Raw genomic sequence first — 9,910 nt, forward strand, 5'->3', positions numbered from 1 at the left:
GTAGCGGGCCCGCTTCGGGATACCGCGCGGGCGCGTGGCCGGCGGGCGCGCGAGTCGTGCGGTCGACCCTACGTAGTTCGGGCGCGCGCCCCCGTGTCTCGCGTGCGACGCGTCCTCCGGGGTCGCGTGCGTGCGTGCGTGCGTGCGGGCGGGCGGACGCGGGTGCGTCGCGGTCACCGTCCGTGCGCGTGCGCCGTCTCGAGCGCGTCCCGCTTTGGGGGGACGGCGGGCGCGCGGGGGCGCCGCGGGCGTGTGGCCGTGCCGCGCCTTCCGCGGGGGCGTCCCCCCCGCGCGGCGCGGGAGGCGCCCGTTCGTTCGCGTCTCCCGCCCGCGGTTCCGGTGCGCCGTCTGTCCGTCCGCGCGCGTCGCCGGGCGTGCGTCCGAGCCCGCGTGCCGCCTGCCCGTGGGTGCCGCGTGTACGGGGCCCCGTCCGCGCCCGCGTCCCCGAGCGTCAAGTGCAGGCCGCGCGCGCGCGCGCCTAGTGGAGCGTGCCCGCCCGCTCCGTGTATCGTGTGCGCGGGGGTGACGCGCGTTCCCGCGTGTTCCGCCTGCCCGCGTCTACCTCCGCGTCTCCCGAGCGTCCCGTGCGTGCGTCTGCTGTGCGCGTGCGTCTCCGCGTTTCCGCGTGCCCCGGGCGTGCGTCCGTGTCGCCGGAGGGCGCCGCCGCCGCCGCCGCTGCGTGCGCGTACGTGTCCGCGCGGGTGCGCGCGTGGCCTCCCCGGTGCGCGCGCGCGCGCCCCCGTCCGTCCGAGTGCGGCGCGCCCTCTTCGGGATGCCGCGCGGGCGCGCAGCCGGCGGGCGCGCGAGTCGCGCGGTCGGGCGTACGTACCTCGTGCCCGTGCCCCCGTCTCGCGCGCGACGCGTGTATCGCGTCGCGCGTGTGTGGCGGGGGCGCCGTGTCCTCCGGAGCGCTGCGGCGCGGCCGTCCGCCCCGTCGCGCCCCTCCGTCCGTCCGTGCGGGTGGGCGTCCCGCTTCGGGGGGGGCGGCGGGGGTTGGCCGCGGGCGGGCTTTTGTTGGGGGGGTCCGCGGGCGTGTGCCCCCGAGGCCTACCCGCCCGTGTTTCGGCCGCGCCGTCCGTGCGAGTCGCCGTGCGTCCGGGCCCCCGTGCGCGTGCGCGCGCGGACCGTGCCCGTGGGTGCCGCGCGTCCGCGTTCCCGCGTGTTCTGCCTGCCCGCGCCTACCTCTGTGTCTCCCGGGCGTCCCGGGGTTGTGTCTGCTGCGCGCGCGCGCGCGCCCCCTCGCGTCCATCTCCGTGTTTCCGTGTGCTCCGTGGGCCCGTCCGTGTCTCCGGAGGGCACTCTGCGGTGCGGGCGCACGCGCGCGCGGGCGCGTTCCCGTCCTTCCGTCCGTCCGTCCGTCCGTCCGTCCGTCCTCCTCCTCCTCCTCCTCCTCCTCCTCCTCCTCCGCCCCCCACCGCCCACACCCCCGCCGCCCCCCGCCGCCCCCACCGCCTCCGCCGCCTCCAAACCTCTTCCCCGCCTGGCGGGTGGCACCCGGCGGCCACGTCGGACTGGATCCGGATATCGCCAGCGTGGGGCCCACGGCAAGGGCGCAGGCTGGGTGGGGTTGGGGGTGCGTGGTGGGCCGTGGGGGGGGGGTGGCGCCAGCGGTCCTCGGCGGCGGCGGGCCTAGCGCGCACGTGCCCCTCCGGTTTCAGTCGGGACCGCCTCCGTGACGTCGAGGAGAGCTTCTCCATCCGTCCGTCCGAGGGCGCGGGGGTTCGGCGGACCGAGGGTGCCGTCGTCCCTCGACGACCGCCTTCGGGTCGCGCGCACACACACGCTCGGAGGCGTCCCGTCTCAACTGAAAGGGGTCGGCGGAGTAGAAACCGCGGCCCTCGAGACAGCTCCCTAACGCCGGGTGCGTGCGGCGGGGTGCTTTCTACACCCTACGGAAGGAAAACGCCTGTGGCCGGAGTTCTCGACGCCCGCCTTTCGACGCACCCTCTCGTCGCCTCGCTCCGTTTCCTAAGGCTCTCGTGACTCCTCCCGTTCTATTTCAGGGAGGCGCAGCTGAAGGGCTATCCGCTCCGCCCGTCCGTGAAGTTGGGCTTTCCCCCCGAAGGTGGCCGGAAGGGGGTGGGGGGGGCGCGTGAGCCAAAGGATCTTCAAAACGCGGCGGCGGCGGTACCGCTTTCGGCTCTCGCCGATCCCACGCAGAGGCGGGGGCGCGGGCAGGTCCGCGCGCAGGTGCCCGTGTGAAGGTGCAGGCGCGTGCAGGCGCGCGCGCGCGCGCGCCCTCGGGCATGTACGTAGAGGCGGGCGCCCGCGCGTGCACACCCCTAGGCGTACGCGCGCGTATCCGCGCGGGTACGCACGGGCAGGCACACGCGTACGAGTACGCGCGTGCGGACGCACCCGCCCGCCCGCGCACGGGCGCGTGCACGCGCCTGCGTGTCCGTATCTGCAGCCACGGGCGTGAGCGCGTAGGCGCCTACCGTCCTTCTTCTACCTAACGCCGTCACCGGGCTGGCTCGGCGTCCAGGTACGCCTGTCTCCCCCTCCCCTCCAATCCCCTCCCCCTCCCCGTCCCCCTCCCCTCCCCTCCCCGTCCCCCTCCCCTCCCCGCCCCCTCCCGTCCCTCCCCCATCCCCCGTCCCCCTCCCCTCGTCTCCCCTCCCCTCGTCTCCCCTCCCCTCCCCCTCCCCCTCCCCGTCCCTCCCCCCACCGCCTCCCCTCCCCCACCCCTCCCCCTCCCCTCCCCCTCGCCTCCCCTGCCCCCATCCCCCTCCCCTCCCCCACCCCTCCCGCCCACCCCCTCCCCCTCCCCCTCCCCCTCCCTCTGCCTGTCTCCTTCCTTTTCTGAAACCGGGTTTTCCTCTTCGAGAGCCGTTCCGCCCCTCGGGCGAAACCAACTCGCCGCGTACCGGAGACCGAGTGCAAAGACGGAGCCCCGGCGGCGCGGCGGCGGCGGCTCGGAGCTCGGCTGCCGACCGAGATCGTCGGCGGTTCGGATCCGCCGGCTCCTCCTTGGGAAGCCCGTGGGGCGGCTCGACTCTCTCCCCTAGGGCCGCTCCGAGTCCCGAGCCGCTCGACGGCACGCGACGGCAGCGGCGCCGCAGTCAGCTCTCTAAACGGAAACGACGACGATGACGAACGTCAGTCTTCACCGCCACGCCCTACTCCCCACCCGAGCACCGTTCCAACTCGGGTGTTTCTCTCCCTGTGGCGGGGGTCCCCCCCGACTGAGAAAAAATAAACCGCCCCCCGAGGACGGCCCGCGTTCGGAGCCTCTTGGTAGTAGCGCGCCTTCACGGGACGACGGCACGCGCGCCCGTCACCCGCTTCCCGGAAAGTCCCCCCCCGCAGAGAGTCGCGAACTCGGGCGAAGACGGAGGAGTCCGCGTACCCGTCGCCCAAGGTTCAGCCATCGTCCGATTGGAAACCGGTGCCTTCCCGGTCCCGCCTTCCCGTCGATCGACGCCTCCCGGGGGTGGGATGGCTTCCAGCCGAACCAGCCTACCGTACCCTTCCCCTCCTACGTACCTCGGGAGGTCGGCTCGGACAGGGAGGGACCCGTCAGATGTCCAGTCCGCCGTGAGCTTTCCACGACGACGGTCGGCCGGTCGGCCGGTCGGCCGGTCGGCCGGTCGGCCGGTCGGCCGGTCGGCCGGTCGGTCGGTCGTCCCGGAACACCCCGGTCGGGTCCGCGCGCGCGGCACGGGCTTCACACACCTCGCTCCTCTGGCTTCCCGGGAGACGCTCGCGGCACGGCGACGTGTGCAACGCGGGAACGGCGACGCTGCCCTCGGCCTTACCGTCCCCCCCCCTCCAGCCGAATACGGCCCCGGCCCTCACCGCGGGCCGAGTTGGGGGGCTGGGGGTCGGGCCGGGGGGGCGATCGGCGGCGGCGGCCCTCGTCGGCAGGCGGCGCTAGCGCCGCCGGCGTGCGGCCTTACGGTTCCCGTTGCGATTCCCCTCGTGGGCTCGGAGAAAAGCCTCTCCATCCGGCCAAGGGGGCGCCTGTTCGGCGGACCGAGGGCGACGACGGGGGGCTGCCCGTCCGCCTGGGCGCGCGCGCGCGCGCGCTCCCGCAGGCACAGGCGCGCGCGGGCGCGAGCACAGGCGCACACGCTCAGACACGCGCTCACGCGCAGACGCGCACAGACGCGCGCGCACGCACGCGCAGACGCGCACTCAAACCCACACAGACACGCACAGACGCACACACAGACGCACGCACAGACCCGCGCTCACGTGCGCAGACACAGGCGCGCGCGCACAGGCGCGCCCACGCGCGGGCGCACGCGCGCGGACGCGCACTCACGCCCGCACGGACGCGCACTCGCGCCCCCACAGACGCAGGCAGACACGCACACGGGCACGCCCGCAGATGCGCACGCGCACGCACGCAGTCACGCGCGCACACGCAGGCACACACGCCCGGACACGCGCGCACACGCCCCCGCAAAGACGCGCCCCCGCACAGACGCGCGCGCGCACAGGCACGCGCACCGGGACGCGCGCGCGAACGGACGCACGCACGCGCGCAGGCACGCGCGCACACGCACCAGGGCACCCGGAACGTTTGCCAACTCCCCGCCCACCTCAGCACCCCACCCCCCGGGCCCGAGGCGCGTGGTCCCCCACCGCCCCCACCCTCCGACCCCCCCACCGCCCCCACCCTCCGACCCCCCCACCGCCCCGCTCTCGGCCCCCCACCCCCAACCCCCCTCCGGCACTCCACCCCCCACCCCCACGACTCACGCACACACGCCCGCCCGCCCGCCCGCCCGCCCGCATTCGGGAGCCGCCGGAGATCTCTCGATGCTCGAGACGCCGACTCACCCCTCTCCCCCCCCCCGCCCCGGAGACGCCACCTTCCCGAGTCCGCCCGCGAGCCCGGAGAGCGCTCCCTCGGGCCGAGCCGCCCGAGGGCCTCTGGGCGGGCGTTCGCGGCTGGCCCGCCGCGCCTCCGCTGGACCTCACTAAGTCCGGCCTCGCTCCCGAGAGCCTCGAGGGCCTCCCTCGGTGAGATGTCTCCCCAGTCGGACCGGGGGGCCCAGAGCCGGTCCGTACCGGCTCTGGGAAGGCGTTCCCGGCCTCCCCCCCGCCCCCCGTTTGCCCGCCCGCGTCGCGGGAGGATGGAAAGCGATGAGGAAGAACGCTCTCGGTGGCGGCCGTGGTTTTCTTTTGCGACGCGGATGCCGGCAAACGCACGGCTCCCTCCCTCCCTCCCTCCCTCCCTCCCTCCCTCCCTCCCTCCCTCCCTCCCTCCCTCCCTCCCTCCCGACGCAATTTGCCCGTTCAACCCGCCTCACGCGTACCGTTGGCTCGGCGACAGGGACGACGGCGGAAAACGTCTCCCGGTCTGCCTGCTGCGCCACGCGGGCACTCAAAGAACGAGGAGGAAAACTTCGGGGACTGGCGGTCTCATCCCGTCCCGTTTGTCGCGTCCGTCCAAAGCATACGGATCGGAGAACACCTGCCCGTCCGACGCTTGGGACGTGCTCTCTTCTCCCTCCCGCCCCCGGTGGACGCTCATCCCCTCGGGCGCCCCCCCCCCGTTCGGCCCTTTCGGGGGCGAGCGCGCGCGCGCGCGCGCCCCATGACGCTCCCGAGAGGTTTCCCCGGCGGCCCGGGGGAGTCTGTCCCCTCTGCCACCCTCGAGCCCCGGCCGGGGCCCAGGTGGACCCGGTTCCACCCCCCGCCGCCCTTCGCTCCGGTCGTCGGCCGTCACCCGGCGGCCGCTTCGATACCGTCCCCCTCCGGAGCTCTGCGGCGCCGACGGGATGGGAAGCGGTCCCGGCGGGCGCGCGCTGGCCACGGCGGCCCGGGGCCTTCGCTCCGTCTCCTCGAGTCCGGCCTGGCTCCCGGCGTCCTCTCGGGGTCCTCCCGGGGTCCTCCCGGGGTCCTCCCGGGGTCCTCCCTCCCTCCCTCCCTCCCTCCCTCCCTCCCTCCCTCCCTCCCTCCCAGGGCCCCCCCCGAGTGGGACACGCCGGCTGGCCGGCATGGTGCTCCAGGGCTCCAGCGGGGTAGACGGGATCTTCCTGGCTGAGGGGTGAAATGGCCCGGCTGGGCCGGACCCCCTTGGATCGGAACTTTGGGAGATGGGGCCAAGGTGGTGGAATAGGCTGACGCTTCCGCCTAGCTCTCTTGACGACAAAGACCCGGAAACACAAGCGAACGAGTATGTCTGCGACGAGCGGGGAGTCCTGACCGTCCAAGGCGGGCTTAGACGACGCACTGAGGGGCAGCGGCAGGAAGAGACCTTTCAGGGGCAGAGAGGGTTTACCGGCCCTGCCCCGCGGGGAGCCCTCAGGCACCATTCCCAGAGCGGCTGCTGCAGTGGGCTGGTACCGTCGTTCCTTCCACTGCTGTTCCGTCAGGGAGAAGCAGCCAGCCGCACAGCCTGCTCACACCTCCGGAACCTGAGGAGGGCCCGGCCGGGCGGATCCCCTTGGCCCAACCGACCCCGCGCTGTGGCCGGCCCCACCGTCTTCCGGCCGCCCCGCGCCGAGAAACGTGTTCGGCGGCGGCGCTGGGAGGCGGGGGAGGGGGCCTGGGGGGGAGCCGGGACGGGGCCGGGCGTCCGGCCGCCCGGCGACGCGCCCTCGCCGGCCGCCGATCCGGATCCGTCCCGCTGCACTCCGCGCCGGTTGTCGGCCGCCACCTGGCGGCCGCTTTGATATCGTCTTCCCCCGGAGCTCCGGCGCCGGCGACACGCGCGGGAGGCGATGTGGCCGCGCTGGCCGAGGCGACGTTCCCGGACGCCGGCGGCGGCGTCGGCAGGATCGTCCTGGCCGAGGCGGGAAAGGGCCCGGCCGGGTGGATCCCCTTGGCCCAACCGACCGCGCGCCGTGGCCGGCCCCAACGCCTTCCGGCCGCCCCGCGCCGAGAAACGTGTTCGGCGGCGGCGCTGGGAGGCGGGGGAGGGGGGCGGGGGGGGAGCCGGGACGGGACCGGGTGTCCGGCCGCCCGGCGACGCGCCCTCGCCGGCCGCCGATCCGGATCCGTCCCGCTGTCGCCCGCGCCGGTTGTCGGCCGCCACCTGGCGGCCGCTTTGACATCGTTTTCCTCCGGAGCTCCGGCGCCGGCGACATGGGAGGCGCTGTGGCCGCGCTGGCCGAGGCGACGTCTCGGGACGCCGGCGGCGTCGGCGGGATCGTCCCGGCCACGGTGGGGCGCCGGCGCCAGAGCCACGTTCCGGAATTGGGCCCGCAGCTTCATGTGGCCGAGGCGGCCGCCGCCGCCGCCGCCGCCGCCGCCGCCGCCGCCGCCGCCGCCGCCGCCGCCGCCGCCGCCGCGCTCCCGGGTGCCGTGTTTTAGACGGCGCTGGACCGAACCGGGCCGCACCGAGACGGCGCAGGCAGAAGAACGGGACAAGGCACGCCCCGGCCGTTCGCGCGCCTTCCTTCGCGCGGCCCGGTCGTCACCGGGGCCTCCGGCGTAGGTCCGGGGTGGCCCGCGGAGGGCGCCCCGGGCCCGGGCGCGGTCCCGCGTGGGGTCCGGACCGTCGGAGAATTTTTTCAAAGTCCCGCTCCGGGGGTCCCCGGGCCGAGGTTGCCGCCCCCGGCCCGCCCCGGCCCGGCCACGGACTCGCGCGGGGCCCGGACCTTCGGAGGGGCCCCGCCGCCCGAGAATTTTTTCCAAGTCCCCCCTCCGAGGGTTCCCCGACCGGCCCGCGTTGGCCGCAGCGCAGGCGGCTGGCTCTGAGCGCCCGCGCGGCCCCGGCCAGCTCCGTCACCCCGTCCCGCGGGTCGACCAGAGGATCCCGGGAGCTCCGGGGGGGGGGCGGGGCGCTGGGGGCCATGGGGTCGCGCTACGGACCAATGGCCGGGCCGCAGTTCCGGGGGCTCGCCGTGGGGAGCGGGCCCCTCCCGCCGCGGGGCGTGGCTTTTCTCTCGCCCAAAACGGACGATTTGGGCCACCAGATTGGTGCTGACACGCTCTCCTCGCTGGGTGACTCCCGCTGAGCAGATGGGAAACCTGGACGGGTCCGTAGACGCTGGTCCACCGACGGCCCACGCCCTCCCCCGCTCCTCCCCGCTTGAGCCGCCCGCCTGGGGCCCGTGCGCCGGCTCTCGCGCGTCCAGGTGTCCAGCCGCGGTGCCTCCCCCCGGTCTCCAGTGCCCGAGGGCGGCGTGGCACGGGCGCCGCGGGCCCTCTGACCCGCGTGCCCCTTGTCGCAGGCACCCGCGGTGGCCGCGGTGCTCGCCAGAGTGTGCCCCGCTCCCCCTCCCCCAGGCCCACGTGCCTCGCGTGTCAGGCGTTCTCCGTGTGCGGGGTCCTCGCGGCCACCTTTCCGCAGCCCGGGCGGGGCGGGCGAGGCAGAAAGCGGGTCCTCTCCGGGGCTGTCCTCGCCCGCCTCCTGGCAGCCCTGGCGGGGGGTCTTCTCCTCCTCGCTTGTGCCTGCGCTGACCCGATCGATGTGGTGTTGTCGTGCTCTCCCGGGCCGGGTCCGAGCCGCGCCAAGACGAGGGACGGACATTCGTGGCGAATGGGACCGCTCTTCTCGCTCAGCGCGCGGGCCCCTCGCTCCTCCTCCCCGCCCGCCGGTGGTGCGCAGAGGGGCAGGGGCACGGAATCCGGCCCGACCTCGCTCATCTGCCCTCGTTCGCGGCCTCGCGGCCAGCGTCGGCGGTGGCGGGGTCCTGAGACCGAGCAGGACCGCCTCTGCTCGTGGCCCTGGTGTTCTGCCTCGCGTCGGGCCCTCCCCCGCCCCCCGCGGCGGGGGGGCCCTCCGGTCCGACGCACCCGCGTGCCCCACCCAGGTGGTGCCGGTGCGCCTCGAGTGGCCCTTTGGCGGTGCCCCTGGAACGCTCCAGGCCGTCCCTCAGGTGCCTGAGGCCGGGTGGCGGTGCCGTTCCCCGTTCCCAGCCCACCCTTCCGGTCACCGCTCACGCGTGTGGGCGTGCGCCCCTCGAGCCGAGAGAAACAAAAAAGAGGAGTGCGGCCGAGAGGGAGAGAAAGGATGTGGAGGAAAAAAAAAAAAAAAAGAGGGGGGTCGAGCGGGGTAAGACCTTTAGAGCATGCACGCCTCGCGGGAGGGTGCCGTGCCTGGTCCCGAGAAGGCGGGTGAGAGAGGGGTGCGCGCGTGCGTGCCCGCCCCGGCGCTTGCCGAGACCCGCGTGAGGCAAGCGAGAGCGGAAGGAGGGGAGGGCCCGCGTGTTGCTTCCGCCGGTGCCGAGGGAAGTCGCCCTTGCGAGGTGGGGGCCCAGGCTGCGTAGCCGCGGCTGGGCCCCGGCGGTCCGTTGTTAGGCTCTGTCGTACCTCCTCCCCCCCCGCGGGCCGCCCTAGAGCGCGGACCCCTCTACAGAGGGAGACCGGGGGGTGTGTTGGGCCTTAGGTGCCCAGGCAAGCCTCGGGTGTGCGCGGCGCGTACCCGCGAGGCCCCGCGCGCTCGCCGGAGCCTGGCTCCGGCGAGGCGGGATGAGGCGGAGAAGCTTTAAAAGAGAAAGGGAAAAAAAAAAGAAAACGGACGACTCAAAAGGCGTGACTTTCCGAGGCCCTCGGTCGCCGCTGCGGTGCCCCCCCCCGTTCCCTCCTCGCCCGAGTGGAGGGTGGACGCAGCACGGAGCGGGGAGCACGCGCGTCCCCGGGTGAGGCAGAGCCGCCGTGAGCACGAGGCGGCAGGCTCCGTTCCCGGCCGCAGAGGCCCACTGTGCCTTAACCCCCCCGCTGGTGCTTACCAATACCGCAGGCCCCCCCCCGCCCATCCCCGGGGCGCCCTCGGGCGCCTGGCGGGGGCCCAACGTGGGGGGCGATGGGTGGGGACGGCCCGTCCTCGGTGAAGAAAGTCTTCTCTAGTCGTCTCCGAGGGTGCCTTGGGGGTGCCGGATCCCCCAGCCGCCGCCCCTCGTCTTGCGCGCAAGCCACCGACCGTGGCTCGCAGGCAGAGCCCCCTCTCCTTCCCGCCCGGTGTGGAGGGAGAGGTCCGCCGGCCCCGCGGTGGGGCCGCGCGCCGCCC

At 75.0% G+C, this 9,910-nt stretch overlaps 1 protein-coding gene across 1 annotated transcript in view; it reads right to left on the reverse strand.

Moving 5' to 3' along the window:
• Nucleotides 1-7,762: 7,762 nt before the first annotated feature.
• The window catches only part of LOC126086335 (collagen alpha-1(I) chain-like), a 3,671-nt gene continuing 1,523 nt past the window's right edge, over nucleotides 7,763-9,910 (reverse strand). Inside the window, exons 2-7 of the mRNA XM_049902489.1 lie at nucleotides 9,697-9,910; nucleotides 9,441-9,608; nucleotides 9,326-9,386; nucleotides 9,062-9,253; nucleotides 8,698-8,784; nucleotides 7,763-8,594 (exon numbers count right to left, since the gene is read on the reverse strand). The exon at nucleotides 9,697-9,910 is cut by the window's right edge and continues 1,192 nt beyond it. Of these exons, the coding sequence (XP_049758446.1) occupies nucleotides 7,763-8,594; nucleotides 8,698-8,784; nucleotides 9,062-9,253; nucleotides 9,326-9,386; nucleotides 9,441-9,608; nucleotides 9,697-9,910 (1,554 nt within the window). The remainder of the gene's footprint in view (nucleotides 8,595-8,697; nucleotides 8,785-9,061; nucleotides 9,254-9,325; nucleotides 9,387-9,440; nucleotides 9,609-9,696) is intronic.

Source organism: Elephas maximus, chromosome 11 (genome assembly GCF_024166365.1).
Source record: "Elephas maximus indicus isolate mEleMax1 chromosome 11, mEleMax1 primary haplotype, whole genome shotgun sequence".
In the NCBI taxonomy this organism is placed as follows: domain Eukaryota; kingdom Metazoa; phylum Chordata; class Mammalia; order Proboscidea; family Elephantidae; genus Elephas; species Elephas maximus.